Raw genomic sequence first — 24,386 nt, 5'->3', positions numbered from 1 at the left:
TTAAACAGAATTATGGTCAAAGGGGGTCATGAATTTGAACTACAATGTATATTGAGAAGTTAAAATAAAAAAACAAAATTTTAAACAGAATTAGCGTTTATTTTTTTTCCAGTAAGCCATCACACACAAAATATTTCTTTATACTTGTTCTTAAAAGGATCTGGTCCATCTTTCTTTCAAAAACCTTAGGTATAGTAATTGTACTTTAAACATAAAATCTTCATCATTTCCTTCTTACATACTGTCTGCATTGATTGGTCATTTGTGGAGGAATAGTCTGCCCAGTTGGAAACTTCCAAAGCACTAAAGTTGTTCTCATACCTAACGACTCAGTGTGTTCCCTGCACTGACCTCACGGTGCTGGTCCTGTGATAGTCCCTGTCATCACTTAGCGATTGGTTGCTGTTGTCATCCATGTTGCTGGTAAGCTTGCTTAGGTTTTATCGGCTGACTGCATGGCCTGTGCATCTCTGTCTCAAGAGGACCATTCAATGAGCTCACCCCCAGCAGGTTGTGTGCTGCGCATGTTCTATGCACAGAAACAGAGTCTGTGACCCCTGTGAATCATCTCAGCAGTTCAAGAGTCCTTTTGCCTGACCTCTTCCACCTTTGTAATTTTCTGCTGGGGTAATGCCAGTGTGTGCAGTGCTGATGTTGGCAGGTACTGAACTGGCAAACATTCCGTTAGAGATCGTGGGTTTCCTGACAACTCTGCTGCCCATCCTTGAACTTTCCTCAAGACCACCACCACCATTAAATTTGGTTGGGTGTAGAAGTTCTGAAAAATCGGCAGAAGTTCCAATTGCTTCTGGGGTACTCTTTGTGTATTTGCAATTTAGCATGATTCTGTTTATTTAACGTAGTACCATGTTCTCTCCCAGAAAACCTTTGTGGGTTTCTTTGTATGGTTAATAGGCTGCTTAAGTACCCAAGTCCAGCGGGTCTCAGTCAGTTCTCCTGAACTACAGGCTTTTTAGGACTTGATCTTGTTTGTGGCAGGTGTGTTCTCTGAGAGCACTGAAGATCTCCATTCATTGAAAAGGCCTTCTGCTGCTGGTCACTGTTTGGGGAGCTCAGGGAGGCAGCTGGGTCCAGGCCTCCCAGGAGCTTCCAGACTGGTAGAGGGTTTTGCAGTCTTGGTGGCTCTGCTCTGGAAGGGGCACTCCTTTCCTGTGTTGCCTGCCTTGAGGAGAATCACATATTCATGAAGCACTGCTGTTTCCGTTTACTATGAAGACACCTCCTCCTCACATTTTTTTCTTTTATATCTGGTTTGTTAATTAATTGCATTCCACTTTTCTTTCTCTTTCTCCTGCAGTTGATTTTGGTGTGAGCGCTCAGCTAGACAGGACAGTTGGGCAGAGAAATACATTCAGAAGCACCCCCTTCTGGATGGCTCCTGAGGTCATTGCCTGTGATGAGAACCCAGATGCCACCTATGACTACAGAGTAAGAGGGACCTGCCGGTGGGCCTTTGCTGAGACACTGACTTCCGAGGGACGCGGGCTTTGTTTACAAATCGCACACTTTTTATCCATACTTACTTTCTCAGTGAGGAAGACATGGGCACCCTATTGTGGGTGCAAATTATGCAGGACAGTGTTTAGATGCCGTCTTTTTTGTCTGTTTGCATCAGCTTTGTTCTCATCTCTAAAGAATACTCTGGTTTCAGGGCAGTCTGGGCCACTTTGTTGTGCTTAGATTTTTTCATCATGAGTAAAATGCTTCTGCATATGTTTGCTGTCCTTTTTAACTTGAAGAATATATTAGAATCAATTATTTGTTCTTTTAAAAATATTGTCAGAACGTATAGTAGTAGCTCCATCTATGTGGAATTTTTGAGTATTCTTGTTAAAGGGCTTTATAGCTTTGATTCTGTACACGAATATGTTTAAATTATTAGAGTGACCTCTAGGGACTTGAATCAGTAATGCACTTTTTTGATCCAGATGTAAAAACCATGTTTGATAATCGGACTCAGGTTGACTATGCTTACAAAAAACTGTTTAAAAAATAATTAAACCCTTACTTGTAATTAAATGAGCCAGAGTGGTTAGTGTACCTGTTAATGATTTTCACAATTGAGTTCATGTCTCAACAGTCTCCCAGTGTATTTATTAGAAGTATGTGATTAATGAGGCTTAATTTAAGGCTATAGTGCAGAGGAATTTTTATTTTTTGTTTTTATATGCTGAAGTGTTTAAAAATAGATTATAGACTTTGTGACTTTCCATTCTTTAATATAACATTACATATCTCTAAAATTTGAAAACATTTTCCAACACACTCAAAATATTATCATACCTCAATAAATAAGAATATTTCCTTAATACAACGTCCGTAATGAGACCTTGCTGTTTTGTTTAAGCTAATATCCAGTACAGGAAAAAGCAACGTATTTGGTTGTTTGGCCAATCAGTCTCTTTTAATCTAGAACCTCCCACTCACAACACCCCCCCCCCCCCCCCGTTTGTTTTCATGAGGCTGACTTGCTGAAGAGGCTGGGCCTGTTGTAAAATGTTCTACCCTCTACATTTGTCTGAGTACTTCTCTGTAGTGTCATTTAGCTTGTTTCCTGTGAACTGGGAAGGCTCAGTTAGTATTAAGGGAAACCTTCTCAGCAAGATCCCCTCACAGGAAATGGGGGTGTCTCGTGTTGCCTTACACCCCAGGGTATGTGCAGCCCTGATTATGCCACCACTGCCACTGCCACTTTGGGTTGCTGGGTTAAGGTGGTAAACACCTTTGCACTTGTATAGCATAGAAAATTTCAGAAAAATAAGGGAGAAATTTGTAGGCCTGTTCTTATTCTTGTATTCAAACATGTGTCTGAACTTTGTAACCTAATTATAGGTTATTTAGAAAATACTTACACTGAGCAACTTTAAGTCTTAGCAGTTGGAACTTCTAAAATTAAAAGAGAAAAATATCTACATAGCCTGCTTTTTAAAAAGCCATTAGTTTTAAATTTGGACTTTTATATGAAAATGTGGAGTATAAGTAATAGTCACTCTTGAAAATTATGTTCTGTGAATTGACTGAGTCTTAAAGTATCTCAGTATCGAAGAGTAAAGGGAAATGGAACCTTTTAACGTAAATTCTGCTGTGGATTCTTTTCTGTCTGATGTTGACGTTCATTGGCACTGGTGTGGAGACGTGGATAAGGCTCAAAGGGAGCAGTAGGGAAGCCCACCTTGCCTTCTGCCCGCAGTGTACACGGGGTCACCACTTTCTTTATATGTCATGAACTTTTTTTATGCATATGGCAGGTTGTATACAGTTGGTGAGGCTCACTTCACTGTTCTTTCTCTTTTCTGTAGGTTTGAAATTTCTAATGAAAGTTTGAGAAAAAATAAATACTTTAAATTAGGCATATTTAGCTAGAAGCTTGCTTTCTACATAGTTCCCTTAAAAGAAGACTTTGTCATATAGACAGGTGTCTTTCCAACAAAGCCCAAGCATCTGTCTCTATAGAATTGTTGTTCTAGAATTTTACCTTACATTTGAAAAAATGCTCATCATAAGCAGACTGTTTTTTACTGTTGTGGGATTTGATCTATATACAACATTTTTGACTTTTTTGGTCTTTTCTATCAAAAACTGACCTTCCTATGAAACTTGAAAGTACTCTACCAAACCGTTTTATAAAACTGATATTGTGGCTATTTGTTGATAGTTAAAATAAAGAACTCGTCATTCTTTCCTGTTTCCTTCCCATCTTCCTTTTTTCCTTTTTTGCCTTACTCTCTTTTCTCTATTCATGCACTAGGATTTGACTGCACTGGCCAAAGAGCTTCGAGCAGTGGAAGATGTGCGGCCACCTCAGAGCATGACGGATTACTCCTCGTCCAGTGAGGAGTCGGGGATGACAGACGAGGAGGACGAAGCTGTGGAACAGGAAGGGGCTGGTGAGTCCACCTCTGGACCCGAGGACACCAGAGCAACGTCAGTCCAGGGCGTATCTTAGAGAGGGTGTAACCCACTGAGCCTTCTTTCCACTGGGAGCCAGAACGTTTTCTCTAAGCCTGTCACTTGACTCCACAAGCATTTACGATTTAGTTGTCACATATTCAGCAGCAGACAGTCCTTGTGTTGTCCCCTTCTCTTCATTTGTGTGTGTGCATATCAGTGTCTTCCTCAGCAGCCCACTGCTTGCTTTACTTTTTCCCTTTGCTTTGAGAATATGCTAAAAGGATATTTCACTTTGGTATAACTACTTGAATTAACCATAAACATTTATTCTTTTTGCTCAAAAACAGACTGCACTGGAAGGCAATTATTTGTTGAAGGGAAAAAGCTGAGCACTTGCTTTCCTTGAGAAATCTTTATACCTGTAGCCTCATCTCATGACTTTGTTAAGGTGAAAAGTCTAAACGATATTCTCAGCTCATGGATTAGGGTCCTTTACTTCTGGATTTTGTCTCCATAGGTCATCTCTGAATTGGAGCAATGGTGAAACGGAGCCTGTGAAAACCATGATCGTCCATGACAATGTAGAGAGTGAACTGGCCATGACCCCATCCAAGGAGGGCACTCTGATCGTCCGCCAGGTACCTTTGTCTTCTCTCTGTTGTCAGAGGCTGAGCTTCTCCTGTAGTCATTAACCCACTTGCTCATTCACTCACTCATGCTGTGTCTACATCACCGTCTGTTTTCGTGTTAACAGGAGCCGAGGGGCGAGTGCCCAGGGACAGGGAGGCAGGTGTGTGCTGCATGCCCAGAAGGTAGCGCCAAGTCTTCCACCCCACATTGCTGCTCCTCTGCATGTCTGCTGCAGCCCTCACGCAAGCACCACGCTGAGTCTCACGGTCTCTGTCTGAGTGGTAGACGAGCCACAGGGCATCCTTAAACAGCCATGTGAGGGTGGAAGCAGGCATGAAGGCTGTGGCAGAGTGGCCACAGTGGCCCTGCTGGGAGTGCTCAGCTGTGAGCATCTGCAGTGCTACATCAGGAGTAGATGGGCAGACAGGACAAGACTCGTCACAGCCCCGCAGACTCGGAGAGCATTAGTCTCTCTTCTGTGTTCCAAAATGCTAGTCTCCTCACTTGTTGAATAATTAAATGTATGCCACCCAGATGTGCTTAGTCTGGATTGCTAAGTTTTATGACTGTCTGTTCATTTCTTATCTTACGCTTCATTAAAAGATACGGTTCTTATTTCAGTAGAACAGGGCACCAGCTAGTGTTTTGGCCTTTGCCCGGAGTGTATTTCATGCCATGGCAATGCATTCAGATGGAAAGTAAGAACATGGAAAAGACTGGGATTCAAAGAAGCCACAGGGTACTTTCCAGAGCTCTAGACAGAAAGAAAAGAAAAAGAGTAGTGGTTTTGGTCACAGAAGTTAGTGTGATAGATAAACCGATTAAACTCTCAGTGCTTCAGTCATGCAGCTACCAAACTTTGAATTCTGTTGGCTCAACTTAGATGTTTGGCAAGGAAGCATGAGCAATTCAGGCTATTTTTTTTGGTTTTTCCTTGGTAATTTAACAGAGTTTGAAAAGTCACACAGCGCCTTAAACAAAAGCAGTTATCAGCAGATCGTAGGCAATTTCAGCAGTCTTGAGCGAGGCAAGTGTGCCTGTTTTTTCTGCAGAGTACAGTTGACCAAAAGCGTTCCAGCCATCATGACAGCAATGGCTTTGCTGGTCGCATTCACCTCTTGCCATATCTGTTACAGCAAAACCATTCCTCCTCCACTTCCTCCACTTCCTCCTCCTCATTCTCCAGCCAGCTGACACCCCCCATGTCCCCACAGACACCCCAGGACAAGCTCACTGCTAATGAGGTATGTCTCGCACCACAGCTGGCTGCTTTCCTGGGGTTAGACCAGCACTGCCTAGGAGCTAGTTTGCAAAAGAGACCTTTCCAACACCCTCACCCCTTTCCTACCCACCCTGCTGTCTTCTGTCACTTCCCCTTCTCCCCAATCCCCAAGTAACATGTTTCAGATTTGCATACAAATCCCCTAACCCTAGGTCAATTTCCCTCCAACTAGCCAGTTCATTGTTTACTTTTCTGTAGATGAGTGTAGTTGCACGGCTTTCTTCAGTTTATTTTTTAAAATCCTAAGTAAAATGATTGCTCTGTTCTCAGACCCATTTGGCATGAAATCCTTGAAATCATTTGTGGAATTTGCCTTTTTCATTCTTTTTATGCAATAAATAAAATGTAGGAAAATTTATTTAAGCAGACTTTGCCTTTGTGGGCATACTTGTTATCCTGTACAGGAATCTCTTTCAAACAGGGCTGGATTTTTATTTCCCTTCTTTTTGGGGGGGCGGTTGTTGGTTGGTTGGTTACTCTTACTTGTTTTTCACCAAGGCTGTCAAAATAATTTCTTTCCTTGAAATTTGCAATCACTCAGAGTTAGAGGAGCAGCCAAATGCTTTTTGGGGAGACCTAGAAAATCAGGATGTTGAGCAAGAAGGACAAAGGTCTGAGCCTGCTTTTAATTTAAAATTTCCTGTGGGAAATTCTATGTGCTTGTTCAAAGGCTTGGCTGTGGTGCTCTGTCAGGGCCTGGCTGGGTGATTGTTTGCTCAAGTTCGGTGACAGAGCACACCATGAACACCCTGTACTTAATTAAACAGGGGTTTGACTTCACAGGAAGCTTGGTTTAAATGCCTCTAACAGTTGAGGGAGGTTGACATGCAGCTTCAGCCAATCTTGTTAATATAAGTACTTAGTTGACTGCGCACTCCTACTTTAGTTCTCTTGTTAGGAAGAATCAGAAAAATCCTCTCCTGAGGAGCAGGAGCAAGTCAGCTGCATCCTGGGTAGGCTTGGCATAGGATTGCCAGCGGCTAGGTTGGCCACTGGCTCATAGGACAGGGAGGGGATCCTGCCAAGTGGCAGATGTGTCAGGCAGGGAGCTGAGGAGGGTGTGGGCTTTACGGCATGGTGACTTTCAGGTGTGTATGGAGGGAGTGAAATGGTACAGGACAAAAGCACTTGATTGGACTTGTTCTTTTTTTCTTCTGAGATTTATATATCTGCCTACACTCACATTCCTCTTTAAATTCATAATTTAAATTTTGCTCCATTTTGCTGTAATGTACGGTATTTTACTATAACCTGTTACTCACTAAAATGGAAATTTTATTTACTTTTCTGTTTGTTTTGTTTTTATTTTTTTTATTTTTCATGTTTACAACAAAACATTTATTTTATATAACTGAATCATCAGATATGCAACATCCTGCAATAAAAACTTAATGGACCCAACTCTGCCTTCTGAATGGACCAATTTTATGATCCTCCTGGAAAGCTTTGTGTTGGGTTTAGTTTTTTTTTCTTTTCACACTGATTTTATTTTATTTATTTTAATTTTTTTAAACTTTTATTGTTTTGTTTTTAATTGTCATTACATTTCCACTTAACAATTTGTTTCACTTCCTTCATGTTTTTTTGTCTTAAGTTACATTAGTAACCAAACACTAGTGATCCTAAAAGATCAAAAGGGTACACCTTAGTTTGTCATTTGCACCTTTCACTAATGAACCCCTGTGTGGTACGGGATTAATGGTGATGCACCTAAAACAATGGCAGCCAAAGCTTCTGTAGCTTTCTGGCAAGAGGCTTAATTTAAAATAAATAAAATTAAATTAAGATTTCCCAATATCCAACATAGATTAATTGGGCTATTTTGGGTAGGACATCAAATTCAGAAATTGGTGAATTGGGACCAAGACATTTGAGACCTCCTTTAGGAGTTTTTATTCTGATTATTTATTTCATTAAATCTAAGAGCTTGAAGTGTAGATTTTATTGGGAGCTCGCAGCATCGCTGTCCTAGGTGAGCGACATCTCTGAAGGAGGTGTGGCTCCTGCAGTGTTCCAAGTGGGGCAACCTGCCAGGGGAGTGCTGGGCCCATGTGGAGGCCCCCTGCAGGGCATTTTTAGGGAGTGATGCAGGAGGGCTTTGTACTGGGAAGTAGTGCAGTATAGAAGTGGATTGAAATGTTTTTTTATGTTCATGTTTAAAATGTCATTTGTATTAATGAAATTGAAATTTACGTTGCAGACTCAGTCCGCTAGTAGCACACTCCAGAAACACAAATCTTCCTCCTCCTTTGATCTTGTGTAGACCCCAGATTCCTGTAGATTTCTCCATCTAGTGGGAAAACAGTGACTTCTGTGGGTAAGTACAGTAGCAACAGGAAATCAGGGGCCGTCCCCTGGTTTACTTGGGAGAGTATGGTGTTGGTAACACCAAGGCCGTGGGTTCGGATCCCATATAGAGATGGCCGGTTCCCTCACTTCAGAGAGCGTGGTGCCGACAACACCAAGTCAAGGGTCAAGATCCCCTTACTGGTCATCTTTTTAAAAAAAAAAAAAAAGAAAGAAAGCAGCTGACAAACAGGACTCAGTCACGTTGCATTGCTCTTTCAACGGCTTAGGCACTGCATGATGGTTGTTCACAGGTGCAGGCCTTGGCTAGAGAAACCTTACATCCCACTGGCATTGCCTAACTTGCAATGAACTGCATCGTCAATGACCTATTTCCATATACATCGCTTACAGATTTCTTCTCCTTGACAAAGTGTCAGTTACGGCATATGAGTATTTACCTGAGGAATAGTGGGGAGGGGGACAGGCATGGTATGTGTGTGTACAGAAAATAATTTCAAGTGTACTGTGTTTCAATAGGATTTTCCTGTGTTGGAATTAGACTGGAAGCCATAAAGCAAGAACCTACCCAGAAGGGCTCAGTGGTCAGTGTGAATCCAACCAACACAAGGCCACAGAGTGACACCGCAGAGATTCATAAATAGAAGAAGAGGTTTAACTCTGAGATTCTGTGTGCTGCCTTTTGGGGTAGGTGTCTTGCTGCTACTCTGACTCTTTTCATTTTTATTCTGAAGTGTGGGTTAGTCTTTTAGAGAAGTACTACCTTGAATAGTTGGGGGATTTTGTGAAGGGTTGGTGAGAGACAGGATGGGAGACTTCTGTGATGCCCACCCTCATGCCTCTTGCTGTCGGCTCAGCGGTGCATGAATAGAATGGTGTGGTACGTGTGTGTGCTTGCACCTGTGTCTGTAGTCAGATGTTGGAGGAGGAGAGTAAAAAGATGGGTCAGAGAGTTGGTCCATACAGGGAGAATGAAGAAGTACACTGAGATGCTTTTCTTTAAATGTTTCCATTTCACTTTTTCTTGCCTTTTGTGACTTTGGCATAACATCTAAATTAAAAGCTGTCTGCAGTTGACCAAAGAATCGGCAGAAAGGGACAGTTGAGCTGACTTTGCCTGTTGAAGACCTGTGGTTTTTGTGTAGCATCTTCCAAACTTAAGACACCATGGGAGGGTGTTGATAGAATTCTGCCTTCTTGCATCCTGAAGCTTGCCTTTCTGTCTTCCCTGCCCTTTGCCTTCCTCGCTCCCAGACAGACCCTGCTCCTTTCTTCGTATATTTTGGATACAAGGCTTTGATCAGATACATGTTTTGCAAATATTTTCTCCCAATCTGTGGCTTATCTGTTTATTTTCTTTAACAGTGAGTGTCTCTTGCAGAACAGAAGTTTAAAATTTTAAAGAAGTCCAACTTACCAGTTTTTTATTTCATGGATTGTGCTTTTGGTGTAGTATCTAAAATGTCATTGCCAAATCTGAGGTCGCATAGATTTTCTCCCGTGTTGTATCCCAGAAGCTTTATAGATTTGCATTCTACATTTAGGTCTACAGTCTGTTTGAGTTGATTTTTGTGAGTTTAGAAGTCTGTATATAAATTCATTTTCTTTTGCATGTGGATATCTAATTGTTCTAGCAGCATTTCTTGAAAAGATTGTCCTTTCTCCATTGAATTGCCTTTGCTCCCTTGTCAAAGATTAGTTCACTGCATTTGTGTGGGTCTCTCTCTGGTCTCTCTGTTTTGATACATTGATCTGTTTGTCTGTTCTTTTGAAGTCAGGTCCTATCAATCTTCCAACTTTTTTTTTTTTTTTCAATATTGTATTGTCTATGTTGAGTCTTTGGCCTCTTTACATAAACTTTAGAGTCAGTTTATTGATATGAAAGAAAATAACTTGCTGCAATTTTGATTGGAAGTGCATTGATCACGTTGGGAAGAAATGATAATCTTGAGTCTTCCTCTCTGCGAACATGGAATATCTTTCTGTTTATTTAATTCTTTGTTTTCTTTCATCAGAGTTTTGTAGTTTTCAAGTAGATCTTGAAAGGGCTTTTTTGTTAAACTTATACTGATTTTGGCTTTTTTAGTGCTAATGTAAATAGCATTGTGTTTTTAATTTCAAATTCTAACTGTTTGTTCCTGGTATATAGGAAAGGGATTGACTTTTATATATTAGGCTTGCGTCCGGCAGCTTCATTATAATTGCTTATTAGTTCCAGGAGTTTTATTGCTCATTCTTTGAGATTTTCTGCCAAGGCAATCATGTCTTCTGCGAGCAGAGATAGTTTTATTTTTTTCCTCTCAGTCCTTCTACCTTTTATTTATTTGTTTATTTTCTTGTCTTATGCATTAGCTTAGGAGACCCAGTATGATCTTTCATAGGAGTTGTGAGAGGGGACATCTTTCCCTTATTTCCAATCTTAGGGGAAAATCATTTTGATTCTCACCATTAGGTATGGTGTTAGCTAGCTGTAAGTTTTTTGTAGATGTTCTTTATCACATTGGGGCAATTCCTCTCTATTCCTATTTTCCTGGGAGTTTTTATCATGACTGGGTGTTGGGTTTTGTCAGACACTTTTTCTGCATCTGTTGATATGATTGTAGGATTTTTCTTCTCTGTCTTGTTGATGTGAGTGTCTGGCTGCTTTTGCTCAGTATCATTTTGTTGTTGCTTGTAGCCATAGTTTGCTCTTCATTCCTATTAATGAGGACAGCACAGTTATTCATTCATTCTACTGTTGACATAGACATTTATGTTGTTTCCCTTTTGGGGCTGTTATGAATAATGCTGCTGTGAACATTCCCATTCATGGATTTGGGGGCTCATACACATTCATTTGTATTAGGAGAGAAATTGCAGGATCATATGTAGGGTACGCACGTGTCCTAGAAATGTTCTAACAGTTTATCACACTAGCTTACAAAGTTTCTAGTTGCTCCACATCTTGCCTACCTTTGATATGGTCAGTATTCTAGGTATTCTAACAGGTGCATGAAATTGTATCTCTTTATGGTTTTAGTATGCATTCACTGTTCAGTATGCAAAGCAAGCACTTTTTAAAAATGTATCTGTGAGATCACTTCTTTTGTGAAGTGCCTGTTCCAGTGACTTGCCACTTTTTCTATTGGGTTATCTCTCTATTTGATTTATAGGCATTATTTCATATTCTAGATGTGAATCCTTTGTCAGCTTTTTAAGTGCCACACATCTCCAGTTTGTGACTGGCCTTTCTCTAGATTCCTGCATTGGGTGATTAATGTAACCCTTCTGTGCTTATCTTTCTAATGGGATATAGCAGCTACTCTAGAGGGTTTTGAGAAGGTGGCATGATACATGTGAAAGCATCTTATAAGCTCTCTTGCTTGTATTGTTGTGCAGGTTTTTGTATTTCTTTCTGGATTATCGATCCTATCCATCTACATAAGTGTGAGTTCATTATTCTTTTAAAACCTTTCCTTCTAGCCTGGGCCAGCACTCAGTGATAATTTTGTAGGGGTTTCAATAGTCCACATGAATAGCCTGAATTGATTTTCCATTAAAACTTTGATACTAAATGGTTGCCTCAGGGGAAATAATATTTACCATTGTAGAAGTTTCTTTTGGTTACTGTTGTTATGAATGATGATATCTGCTTTTGAATCTGCATGTAACATATATGTATTTATTTGATAGGCGTAAAGGATAAGTTATGTGTCTACTATTTGTCCTGGTTAAGAAATAAAATACTTCACCATGATCCAGAAGTTGAGAAGAAGCAGGGATGGACAACTGTAGGGGATTTGGAAGGATGTGTACACTATAAAGTTGGTAAGTTCAAGGAGGGTCCTAAGTGTTTGTTTTTCCAGTGTCTAATTAGGGTAGTTTAAAATCCATGTGTTCTTTGACGCTTATATTAGTAAACTTGTTTCTGAAACATGTGACTCTTTTCTGGTATTCTGTTTCTAAGGCATCTTCTATTCTTAAGGTCTCATCTAGACATTGCCTGTGTGCACGTATAAGCATAACATCGTTGTTCCTGCAGCTTCCTCTGTCTTCAGTCTCCCTGACACCATTCATCTTGCAAAAGAGTCTTTTCACCCTTCTCTTTTGACAGTCCACTCTCTTCTCCTCTGTAAAATGTGGTGCAAAGTAATCTCTCTTTAAGGAAGCCTTGTCAAATGAAAGCCAGCTGACCTGAACTCCTTGTTTACACACCAGGCTTATTCTCCATTTAGAGGACTGTGGGTCCTTGGCAATCACTGATAGAACATTTGAGAGTTCGACCCAAAGCATTACATAGCTTGTCATTTTGAATTAGGTGCACTCTGCAAAGCTACTGTGCTCTTACTAGTAAATGACTGCAGCTGGCCAGTCAGTGTTTCCTGGCAACTATCTATCTATCTATCTATCTATCTATCTATCTATCTATCTATCTATCATCTATCTATTTTTTCTTTTGGCATGCATGCAGTGATTCTCATGAACAATCTTACAGAAACAAAATCAAAACAAATTTCCTATTGAAAAAATCAAAATACTGGTTCTAATGTTGGAAATAAAGGGGAAATAATGGACCTTAGCCAAATAAAAGCTTTATGGGAAAGATGTTGTATCGTAGTTGAATTTGTAAGAGCTACTGAATGTTGATTTCTGCATGCATGTTTTCCTTTTTCTGTGTTTATGAAGTATGTACTATAGTTAGTTCCTCTGCTCCCAGGATATTATAATCCTTGACATTGTCTTGTTTATGACGTCTGTCTTCAATCCTCAGCTCACTGACTAATAATAATTATGGGAGCAACCTCAGTATTTGGAATGATTCTGAGTGATACTGGAAAGTAGTACTATCTCCTTGGGATTTGGGGGTTAGGATTTTCTGTGTTGTGTTTCTGTGAAGTATTTGTATTTGTTGAGGTATAGCTAAAATTATCTAAGGCTAAATTTAATGGACCATCTCATAACAGCTGAAATGTACATGATTAGAGGATTCCACAGAGGAAGCTAGAGGTGAGTGTGTTAGATTGTGTGTACTGGGCTTTTCATCAGCACAAAACTGTCATTCTTACAGAATGAATCCCAAGTATTTCCTGGAGGTAAGCATGGGTAATAGCGTCTATTCATTATCTTTGTGGTTACCACCAAGAACCGGGTGCTATTTAAATGTATATTTTGATTAATAAAATTAAGTAAACCTTAGAATTTAGTTCCTCAGTGGCACTAGGACATTCTAAGTGCCCAGCAGCCACATTTGTATATTGGCAATTATATCAGTAGTGCAGACATAAAGCATTTCCATTATCATGGAAAATTCACTTAAACAGCACTGGTTTGGACAACCTCTTATAATCCTTTATTTCTTAATATTAATGCCAGTGATTTATTTGAATGACAATATGTGGAATTTAACAAGGAGAGTTTTCAAGTTTACGAGTCATCTCACACACAAAGAATCAAGTAGCAGTGTGAAGTTAGAGAGCTTACGAAGGAACCAGTGGATTTGCATGTAAGCCACGTGTGGTCAGGGATCCTCAGAGTGGCTGTTTTGATTAGCAGAGTTGCCTGGCTGTGAAGGAACTGAAACAGCTGTGGAAAGGAAACAGTTTTTGTTGTTGTTTTTTTAAGTGGTTGAAATGAGATTTATTTTATTACTGCACGTCTGGTGCAGAACGTTTTGTAGCATCCTAGAAATGACTGACTTTGTATGTCAGGAAGAGGTCTGGAGTGATACTTAGACTTGTGCACCGACATTTCTTTCTCCTGATAGAATTTCCTGACTATTTTGTTGTCACCTTCTGTGTTCCTCTGTCTTTGTGAGGCCCGTGCAGGACTTGGGGAAAGCTGCACAGAAGACCTTGACCTCTTTTCTGTGGTTCAGGAGCCTCTTGGCTGATTGGTTCTGCCATTGTTCTTTTGAAGTAATGTTGAGCCCTTGAGACATTAGGATGATATGCCTGGTGTTGTCCTTGACTATCAACACTTGGCATGTATGAGGGCTATGAACATTAATGACAGTACTCATTGATGGTGTCCAGCATGTTTGAGTTGAGCCCAGTACAACATCAAAAGAGATGGGAACAGCATGGAGCATACATTAAAGAATTGGGAACGGAAACTGTGTGACTTGATCTCTCTCTGCATTTTTTCCACTGCTAGTTTAGATGAATCAATAGAAGGCATATTTATATAGTTTACAGAAGACAACTTAAACAATTTAGAATTCCTGTTGGTAGTGACCTGTGCTTCTTGCTTTTTATGTTTTTTTCCCCCAGTAAAATATGAAAGAATCAAATTTCTGGTAATTGCTTTGAAGAGTTCTGTGGAAATCTATGCGTGAGCACCCAAGCCATGTCACAAATTTATGACTTTAAGGTAAGAACATCAAGTGCATTTAAAAGTAGTATCAGCCATGCAACTGTGACCAAGAGCCAGGGAGTAAGTTTAAAGAGTCTATATAGTTCAAATCCATAATATGAAAGCTAATGATAATATAAGAGCTAGTGTAGCATCTAACTTTATCATAAGAGGTCATTTTTAGTGTAATAAGCTTAGTTAACTGCTTTCCAAGCCCTCAGAGTGTCAAAGGGAGTGAGCTGGATGTTGGGCAGACACTTTGATTGATGTGCCAATATGGTAACACAGGAAAAGACAAAACAACAACACTTCCACTCTCCATTTAAAAAGCAGACCTTCACAGTAAGTCGTGGATTTGTATCAAGATTTAGATGTGTTTTTGATAACAAAAAAGTGTCCAACAACAGGCAGTTTTAAGGTGTACCTATTCAGTAGAGTACTAGTTAAAAATTAAATTACAGAAATTCTTAATGATATACATTAAATGGAAAAAGCAAGTTAAAAGTATGTGTAATATGATACCATGTTTGTTTAAATTAAGAAACTGTACATAACATCCAAACTAACGTATAAACTCAGATGGTTTTGCCATTTTGCCTGTACACAGTTTTAGGAAAGGAAGTGAATGGACACTTTGTTTTAAAATTAGGATTGTTTCCATTTGTGACTTTACACATACACGTGTAATTGTGGTTGTAAACCTACCTCACTTTGATTGGTGGTTAGGTTTCTAAAGAGTTGCAAATAAAACAATTTTTTAAGTAAAATTAGTGGTCTTTAATGTGTTTAAGTAAAGTTCTTTAGCAGATCTCCCCGCAAACCTATAGAAAATAGCAGTCATTTTCTGTGGGTATTTTAAATGTCTTTTTGATAATTTTAAATGTGTACTAAATACAACTTTATGAAATTCTTAAGTAAAATTGACATTACTCTGACATCGAATATTACAAATAACTTAATTACATCATTTCTAATACTAAAGATAAAACCTTAGTCATAGCTCCTAGGGCCATTTTAGTGCAGGGCAAAAAATTAAGAATTTTTCATCCAAAATTCTTATTTTTTTAATTTAAATTCTTGTTTGGTTATTTTTAGAAATAGTTTGAGTATGTCTTATTGAAAGGATAAGTTTGAGTTACTCAGAAAATTTACATTTTTGTATTGCTTATTGCTTGATTCACCAGTAAAGCAGGATAAATGGGCTTACTGTACTTATTTTTAAAAATAAACCTAAGTATATTGAAGAAAGGTAATTGGTTCTCAAATTACATTAACCTCTGAGATCTGGACTTAATATTGTTTATGTCCCGGGTAGCATAGTAATTACTTTTACAAATATTACCTTATTTAAAGCTACAGTCAGCCTTCTATATTTGTGGATTTACTCAACCAACCATGGATAGAAAATATTTGAAAAAAATTACATCTGTACCAAACACATACAGACTTTTTTTCTTGTCATTATTGCCTAAGCAATATAGTATACAACTATTTACATGGTATTTACATTGTGTTAGGTATTATAAGTAATCTAGAGGTGATTTAAAGTGTACGGGAGGATGCTACACCATTTTATATCAGGGACTCGGGCATCCTTGTATTTTGGTAACTGGGAGGTCCTGGAAGCCGTCCCTTATGGATACCAAGGGACAACTATATTCTGTTTCATCATCATCCCAGTCTTGTGAGCTGTGGATGTTGATATTAATGAAAACCTGCGGCTGTCCAGTATAGTGCAGGACAGCTATCACAGTATGTTACCGCCTTTCATCACCTGTCTGTATGGTCAAAAATTAATTCGGAAGCCTTTGTAGCTCAAGTAGTTACTAGGACGGTAACACTGATAGAATTCTCAGTGTGCGACTCCTCCTCTTGCTCTGATGCCTGCATGTGCGAAGTTGAATGGTATGCTGTAGAAAGTCCAGTTGTTTTATTTTATATGTTTTTCTGATCAAGACATACAATAAGATAATAAGTGACAGAGCAGAATTCTTAGGCTGGATAGGGGAGATATGGGACATAACTTCTGGGAGGAGTGTCTTCCTGATGCTAATTAACAGTCAAAAGCATAGTAAAGACTAATTTTATAACATATCTTTTGCCTTATGGTTGTTGGCAGTGTGGTTCAGTAATCGAATAGCTAAGTCTAGCTTGATCCAGCTTGTCTAGTGTGATCTGTGAGAAATAAGTTCAGCTTCATCATACTGCTTTTTTCTTGGTGACTTCTTTGTAGTCATTTGGAGAATTGGTACATAAGCCATTACTGGTGGATCTCACTGTGGAGGAAGGTCAGAGGTTGAAAGTGATCTATGGATCCTGTGCTGGACTTCATGCTGTTCATGTGGATTTAGGATCACACATAAGAAAGAACCCACACCCTGTGGTTGATTGACTGGCTTCATTTTGTTTGGACTTTTTTCTTTACTCTGCTTAGTGAGGCAACATAAGCAGGGATTCTTCATTTCCCCTTGGTGTGGGGGTGAGTATTTAAATGATGTGTCATTTCCAATAGCTCCATGCTGTGAGACCAGTGGAAATCCACTCTCCCCACTCTGTGAAGCCCTCCTGAGAACCTCTTAGCCCCTGCTTTGACTAACATGGGATGGATTTGGGGCAGGTGCTGGCAGGCCAGAACACCCGTGGGGTGGGAGTGATTCTCAAATGGAGCCCACTGTCCAGATATGTTTCAGGGGCCTCAGAAAATGAGTCAGAGTATAAAGGTAGACTGGGGATGTATGTCGTATGGCTGTTCCAAAACATTATCTAATTGCTGTATTTATCGTCAGGGATATGGTACGGGTGCATTCACCAAGACAGTCTTACTGAGCACTTTCACAGGGCTGGACATAGCCACAAACCTGCTTTTCTGCACTTTGTTCCTCTTTTCTAGATCCAATGTAGCATCAAACCCCATGCGGACATCATCCTCCCCAACACGGATGAGATGGAGCTTCTGGTGTGCTATGAAGATGAGGGGGTTTATGTGAATATATGTGGAAGGATCACCAAGGATGTGGTTCTGCAGTGGGGAGAGGTGCCCACATCTGTAGGTATGTAGAACTCAGGCAGTGTTTGTGAAAGTGGAGCCTTCTCTAAGACTGCATATATTTATCATACTAATTTTACCTGTGGTTTAACTCTTCTGGTCATTTAGCAGAGTGGTTGGCAATAGATAGTGGAAAGTTCAGTTGCAGACCATGGAAATAGTTATTGGTCTATTTTAGAACAAAATCCAATTATTTTATATTTTTTAAAACTCAGCAGTCTCTCATTTAATTTAACTTAAGATATCTGGAGAAAACAGGACAGGTGTTTTTGCTGACCAATCTGTGGAAAGGAAAGGGAGACAGAAAGGGAAGCGATTTGCTCTTGGGAGTGGCAGGGCCACAGCCAGGCACACAGCCTCATACACAGTCTTCTGCTATGCATTTGAGAATAAGGGCTGATGTTTGAAATTTTCATAGGTTTACATTCATATCCCAAAACTATTTTTGTTTTATTACACTTAAGTCACGTCTGTCCACTCATCATTTCTTTTTTTTTTTAGCTTATAAATTTTATTGTATTTATAAACCTAGCAAACATAAATCACTTTTTTTTTCTTTTCTTTTTTTTTTTTTTAATTTTATTTTATCGACATACATTGTGGCTGATTATTGCTCCCCATCACCAAAACCTCCCTCCCTTCTCCCTCCCCCCCCCGCCCCCAACAATGTCCTTTCTGTTTGCTTGTCGTATCAACTTCAAGTAATTGTGGTTGTTATATCTTCTCCCCTCCCCCCGGTTTTGTGTGTGTGTATGTGTGTGTGTGTGAATTTATATATTAATTTTTAGCTCCCACCAATAAGTGAGAACATGTGGTATTTCTCTTTCTGTGCCTGACTTGTTTCACTTAATATAATTCTCTCGAGGTCCATCCATGTTGTTGCAAATGGCAGTATTTCATTCGTTTTTATAGCTGAGTAGTATTCCATTGTGTAGATGTACCACATTTTCCGTATCCACTCATCTGATGATGGACATTTGGGCTGGTTCCAGCTCTTGGCTATTGTAAAGAGTGCTGCGATGAACATTGGGGAACAGGTATACCTTCGACTTGATGATTTCCATTCCTCTGGGTATATTCCCAACAGTGGGATAGCTGGGTCGTATGGTAGATCTATCTGCAATTGTTTGAGGAACCTCCATACCATTTTCCATAGAGGCTGCACCATTTTGCAGTCCCACCAACAATGTATGAGAGTTCCTTTTTCTCCGCAACCTCGCCAGCATTTATCGTTCAGAGTCTTTTGGATTTTAGCCATCCTAACTGGGGTTAGATGGTATCTCAGTGTGGTTTTGATTTGCATCTCCCGGATGCTGAGTGATGTTGAGCATTTTTTCATATGTCCGTTGGCCATTTGTATATCTTCCTTAGAGAAATGCCTACTTAGCTCTTTTGCCCATTTTTTAATTGGGTTGCTTGTTTTCTTCTTGTAGAGTTGTTTGAGTTCCTTATATATTCTGGATATTAATCCTTTGTCAGATGTATATTTTGCAAATATTTTCTCCCACTCTGTTGGTTGTCTTTTAACTCTGTTAATTGTTTCTTTTGCTGTGCAGAAGCTTTTTAGTTTGATATAATCCCATTTGTTTATTTTTCCTTTGGTTGCCCGTTCTTTTGGGGTCGTATTCATGAAGTCTGTGCCCAGTCCTATTTCCTGAAGTGTTTCTCCTATGTTTTCTTTAAGAAGTTTTACTGTTTCAGGGTGTATATTTAAATCCTTAATCCATTTTGAGTTGATTTTAGTATACGGTGAGAGGTATGGATCTAGTTTCATTCTCCTGCATATGGATATCCAGTTATCCCAGCACCATTTGCTGAAGAGGCAGTCCCTTCCCCTGTGAATAGGCTTGGTGCCTTTGTCAAAGATCAGATGGCAGTAAGTGTGTGGGTTGATTTCTGGATTCTCTATTCTATTCCATTGGTCAGTGTGTCTGTTTTTATGCCAGTACCATACTGTTTTGGTTATTATAGCTTTGTAGTATAGCTTAAAGTCAGGTAGTGTTATGCCTCCAGCTTTATTTTTTTTGCTGAGCATTGCTTTGGCTATGCGTGGTCTTTTATTGTTCCATATAAATGACTGGATAGTTCTTTCCATTTCTGAGAAAAATGTCTTTGGAATTTTGATGGGGATTGCATTGAATTTGTATATCACTTTGGGTAGTATGGACATTTTCACTATGTTGATTCTTCCAATCCAAGAGCATGGGATATCTTTCCATCTTCTTGTATCCTCTCTCGTTTCTCTCAGCAGTGGTTTGTAGTTCTTATTATAGAGATTTTTCACCTCCTTGGTTAACTCAATTCCTAAGTATTTTATTTTTTTGGTGGCTATTGTAAATGGGCAGGCTTTCTTGATTTCTCGTTCTGCATGTTCACTATTGGAGAAAAGAAATGCAGATTTTTGTGTGTTGATTTTGTATCCTGCTACTGTGCTGAAATCATTTATCAATTCCAACAGTTTTTTTGTAGAGGTTTTGGGCTGTTCGATATATAGGATCATGTCATCTGCAGACAAGGACAGTTTGACTTCATCTTTTCCAATCTGGATGCCCTTTATTTCCTTCTCTTCTCTGATTGCTCTGGCTAGTATTTCCAACACTATGTTGAATAGGAGTGGTGAGAGTGGGCATCCTTGTCTAGTTCCTGTTCTTAAAGGAAAAGCTTTCAGCTTTTCCCCATTCAGGATGATATTGGCAGTGGGTTTGGCATATATGGCTTTAATTATGTTGAGATACTTTCCCTCTATACCTAACTTATAGAGGGTCTTTGTCATGAATGAGTGCTGAACTTTATCAAATGCTTTTTCAGCATCTATAGAGATGATCATATGGTCCTTGTGTTTGAGTTTATTAATATGGTGTATCACATTTATTGATTTGTGTATGTTGAACCAACCTTGCATCTCTGGGATGAATCCCACTTGATCGTGATGAATAATTTTTCGTATGTGTTGCTGTATTCTGTTTGCTAATATTTTAGTGAGGATTTTTGCATCTATATTCATCAAGGATATTGGCCTGTAGTTTTCTTTTTCGGTTGTATCTTTACCTGGTTTTGGTATCAGGATGATGTTTGCTTCATAGAATGAGTTTGGGAGATTTGTGTCTGTTTCAATCTTTTGGAATAGTTTGTAAAGAATCGGTGTCAATTCCTCTTTGAATGTTTGGTAAAATTCTGCTGTGAATCCATCTGGTCCTGGGCTTTTCTTTGTTGGGAGCCTTCTGATAACAGCTTCAATCTCCTTTATTGTTATTGGTCTGTTCAAATTTTCTACGTCTTCATGGTTCAGTTTTGGGAGCTTGTGTGTGTCCAGAAATTTATCCATTTCCTCCAGATTTTCAAATTTGTTGGCATATAGTTGTTTATAGTAGTCTCGAATGATTCCTTGTATTTCAGATGAATCAGTTGTAATATCGCCTTTTTCATTTCTAATTTTTGTTATTTGAGTCTTCTCTAATGGTTTGTCAAATGCTAATGGTTTGTCAATTTTATTTATCTTTTCAAAAAACCAACTTTTTGATTCGTTGATCTTTTGAATTGTTTTTTGGTTTTGAATTTCATTCAGTTCTGCTCTGATCTTAATGATTTCTTTCCGTCTGCTAACTTTAGGTTTGGATTGTTCTTGTTTTTCTAGTTCTTTAAGGTGAAGTGTTAGGTTGTTCACTTGCCATCTTTCCATTCTTCTGAAGTGAGCGTTTAATGCAATAAATTTCCCCCTCAATACTGCTTTTGCAGTATCCCACAGGTTTTGGTATGATGTATCATTGTTTTCATTAGTTTCAAGAAATTTTTTGATTTCCTGCTTGATTTCTTCTTGGACCCATATGTCATTAAGTAGAATGCTGTTTAATTTCCATGTGTTTGTATAGTTTCCAGAGTTTCGTTTGTTATTAATTTCTAGTTTTAATCCATTGTGGTCTGAGAAGATACATGGGATAATTCCAGTTTTTTTGAATTTATTGAGACTTGATTTGTGACCTAATATGTGATCTATCCTGGAGAATGATCCATGTGCTGATGAGAAGAATGAATATTCTGAAGTTGTTGGGTGGAATGTTCTATAGATATCTGCCAATTCCAATTGGTCTAGAGTCTTGTTTAGATCTTGTGTTTCTCTACTGATTCTTTGCCTAGATGATCTGTCTAATATTGACAGTGGGGTGTTCAGGTCCCCTGCTATTATGGTATTAGTGTCTATTTCCTTCTTTAGGTCTAATAGAGTTTGTTTTATAAATCTGGCTGCTCCAACATTGGGTGCATACATATTTATGATTGTTATGTCTTCTTGATGGATCAGTCCTTTTATCATTAAGTAGTGTCCCTCATTGTCTCTTTTTATGGTTTTTAGTTTAAAGTCTATTTTGTCAGATATAAGAATACTCCAGCTCGTTTTTCTTTTCTGTTTGCATGGTAAATCTTTTTCCATCCTTTCACTCTTAGTCTGTGTGAATCTTTATGGGTGAGGTGGGTCTCTTGTAGGCAGCATATAGTTGGGTCCTCCTTTTTGATCCAGTCAGCCAGTCTGTGTCTTTTGACTGGGGAATTTAAGCCTTTTACATTAAGAGTTGTTATTGAAAGGTGTTGATTTATTCCTAGCATTTTATTGGTTGTTTGGTTGTCTTAGGTGTCTTTTGTTCCTTGCTTTCTGATTTACTGTTTGTTTTCTGTGTTTCTTGGTTCCTTAGGTTGTAGATAGTGTTTTTGTTTGCTTGTTTTCTCTTTATGAAGGCCATTTTTATTATACTAGTGGGTATTGATTTTTCTTGGGTTTTTATGGCAGTGGTAGTTATTTTTCAGGAACCAAACCCAGTACTCCCTTGAGGATTTCTTGTAAGGGTGGTCGTGTGGTAGTGAACTCCCGCAGTTTTTGTTTGTCTGAGAAATCTACTATTTGCCCTTGATTTCGGAAGGATAGCCTTGCAGGGTAGAGTATTCTTGGCTGGCAATCTTTGTCTTTTAGTATTTTGAAAATATCATCCCATTCCTTTCTAGCTTTTAGGGTTTGTGATGAAAAGTCTGATGTTAGCCTGATTGGCGCTCCCTTATAGGTGATTTGATGCTTCTCTCTTGCAGCTTTTAAGATTCTCTCTTTGTCTCAGAGTTTTGCCAGTTTGACTATGACATGTCTTGGAGAAGGCCTTTTTGGGTTGAATACGTTTGGAGATCGTTGAGCTTCTCGGATCTGAAGATCTGTGACTTTTCCTATACCTGGGAAGTTTTCTGCCACTATTTTTTTGAATATGTTTTCAATGGAATCTCCATTTTCCTCCCCTTCTGGAATACCCATGACTCAGATATTTGAGCGCTTAAGGTTATCTGATATCTCTCTCAGATTTTCTTCAATGTCCTTGATTCTTTTTTCTTTCTTTTTGTCTGCTTGTGTTATTTCAAACAGCCCATCTTCAAGTTCAGAGGTTCTCTCTTCAACTTCGACAAGCCTGCTGGTTAAACTCTCCGTTGTGTTTTTTATTTCGCTGAATAACTTCTTCAGTTCAGCAAGTTCTGCTACATTTTTTTTCAGGACATTGATTTCTTTGTACATTTCCTCTTTCAGATCCTGTATACTTTTCCTCATTTCATCATGATGTCTAGCTGTGTTTTCTTGTATCTCATTCAGTTTTCTTAGAATTATCACTCGAAATTCCTTGTCAGTCATTTCAAGGGCTTCTTGTTCTATAGGATCTAGAGTTTGAGATTTATTAACTTTTGGTGGTGTACTTTCTTGATTTTTTGTATTTCTGCTGTCTTTGTTTTTGATGTTTATTCATTGTGGCAGGGGGTTTCACAGTCCACCAGTTTGAGACTAATGACTAACTAGGATGTTGCTGTGGTTGCCAATTTCATATGGCTACCTCCGTGGCTGCTCAGTTGACCTCTAGTGCCTTGTGTGTGTGGTTGCCTCGGGTCTTGGGCTTCTCCAGGGAGCCACCTTTCTGGTCAGCTTGGACTCTGCTGGGCTGGTGGATCACGTACCACAGGGTGTGTGATCGCTGTTGAACTTTCACTTCCTGTGCAGGACTTCTCCCTGTTCCTGTGCTCTGGCCGAGGCTGTTGGGTCGTGCAGTGGCGACCCCACAGGGTGTGTGGTTTCTGTCGAGTCTCCGCCTCCCTGGCCGCACGTTTCCCCACTCTGTGCACACTGTGCTGGGCTGGGGCGTGTCTTCTGCAATCCTCGTCTATCAGCTGGGCCTTCCAGACCCTGCTTGGCACCGCCTTGCCCAGGAAGTCTACCAGGTTTCTGCTAGGCACAGACCACCGGTCGCTCTGGGTGCCTTTGTAGCACTGTGTAGATCTTTCTCAGGACTTGTTCACCTTTGTATCCCCCCGGTATAAACCGAGTCTAGCGTCCGCCTGCAGCCAGCTCTCCAGCAGGTTCAAGCGGACCTGGGAACTCTCCTACCACACTATTCCCAACCAGAAATTGGTTAGGCTTTTTTTCCGAACTGGTGGCTGCAGAGATGGTATCTGCCTCCCAGTAACAGGAAGTTTACTGGGGACCGGAGTCCAGGGTGTGGTGGAGTGACAGTCGGCCCGCCCGTACTTCCTTGCCCTCCCGACACTGGCCAGGGATGCCCCACGCCACCAACCCGCCAGAGAACCGCAGAGGGAGTGGGAGGGGAGGCCGGCCCGCAGGCTCCGGAAAGCCCCCCAAACAGAGCTGGGCCAGGGGTCACTCACAGGACTGTGCCAGGTCGGGTGCTCACTCTCTCTCTCTGGTTTGCCACTTTCCCTGTTCTCGGCCGCTGCTGCCTCAGGCTGTTTAGTCGCGGCGCGGCTCGGGCGCTCCCAGGAATCTTCTTTAATGCCAGCCTGAAACCTCGAATCCTGAATAGGGCAGCTGGCCGCCTTCAGCGCGGCCCCGGCCTCTGGGATCCTGTC

General features: G+C 39.9%; 1 protein-coding gene across 1 annotated transcript in view; it reads left to right on the top strand.

Annotated features, from left to right (window-relative positions):
- LOC134362639 (mitogen-activated protein kinase kinase kinase kinase 4-like) overlaps positions 1-24,386 on the top strand; it is a 53,859-nt gene that overhangs the window by 26,896 nt on the left and 2,577 nt on the right. The window contains 11 exon segments of the mRNA XM_063077820.1: positions 1,319-1,449; positions 3,770-3,945; positions 4,430-4,550; positions 5,595-5,786; positions 8,025-8,073; positions 8,076-8,141; positions 8,633-8,818; positions 11,804-11,938; positions 14,380-14,492; positions 16,695-16,844; positions 17,352-17,511. Coding sequence (XP_062933890.1) covers positions 1,319-1,449; positions 3,770-3,945; positions 4,430-4,550; positions 5,595-5,786; positions 8,025-8,073; positions 8,076-8,141; positions 8,633-8,818; positions 11,804-11,938; positions 14,380-14,492; positions 16,695-16,844; positions 17,352-17,511 — 1,479 coding nt within the window.

Source organism: Cynocephalus volans, chromosome 14 (genome assembly GCF_027409185.1).
Source record: "Cynocephalus volans isolate mCynVol1 chromosome 14, mCynVol1.pri, whole genome shotgun sequence".
In the NCBI taxonomy this organism is placed as follows: domain Eukaryota; kingdom Metazoa; phylum Chordata; class Mammalia; order Dermoptera; family Cynocephalidae; genus Cynocephalus; species Cynocephalus volans.
This window is presented reverse-complemented; position numbering and strand designations above follow the sequence as displayed.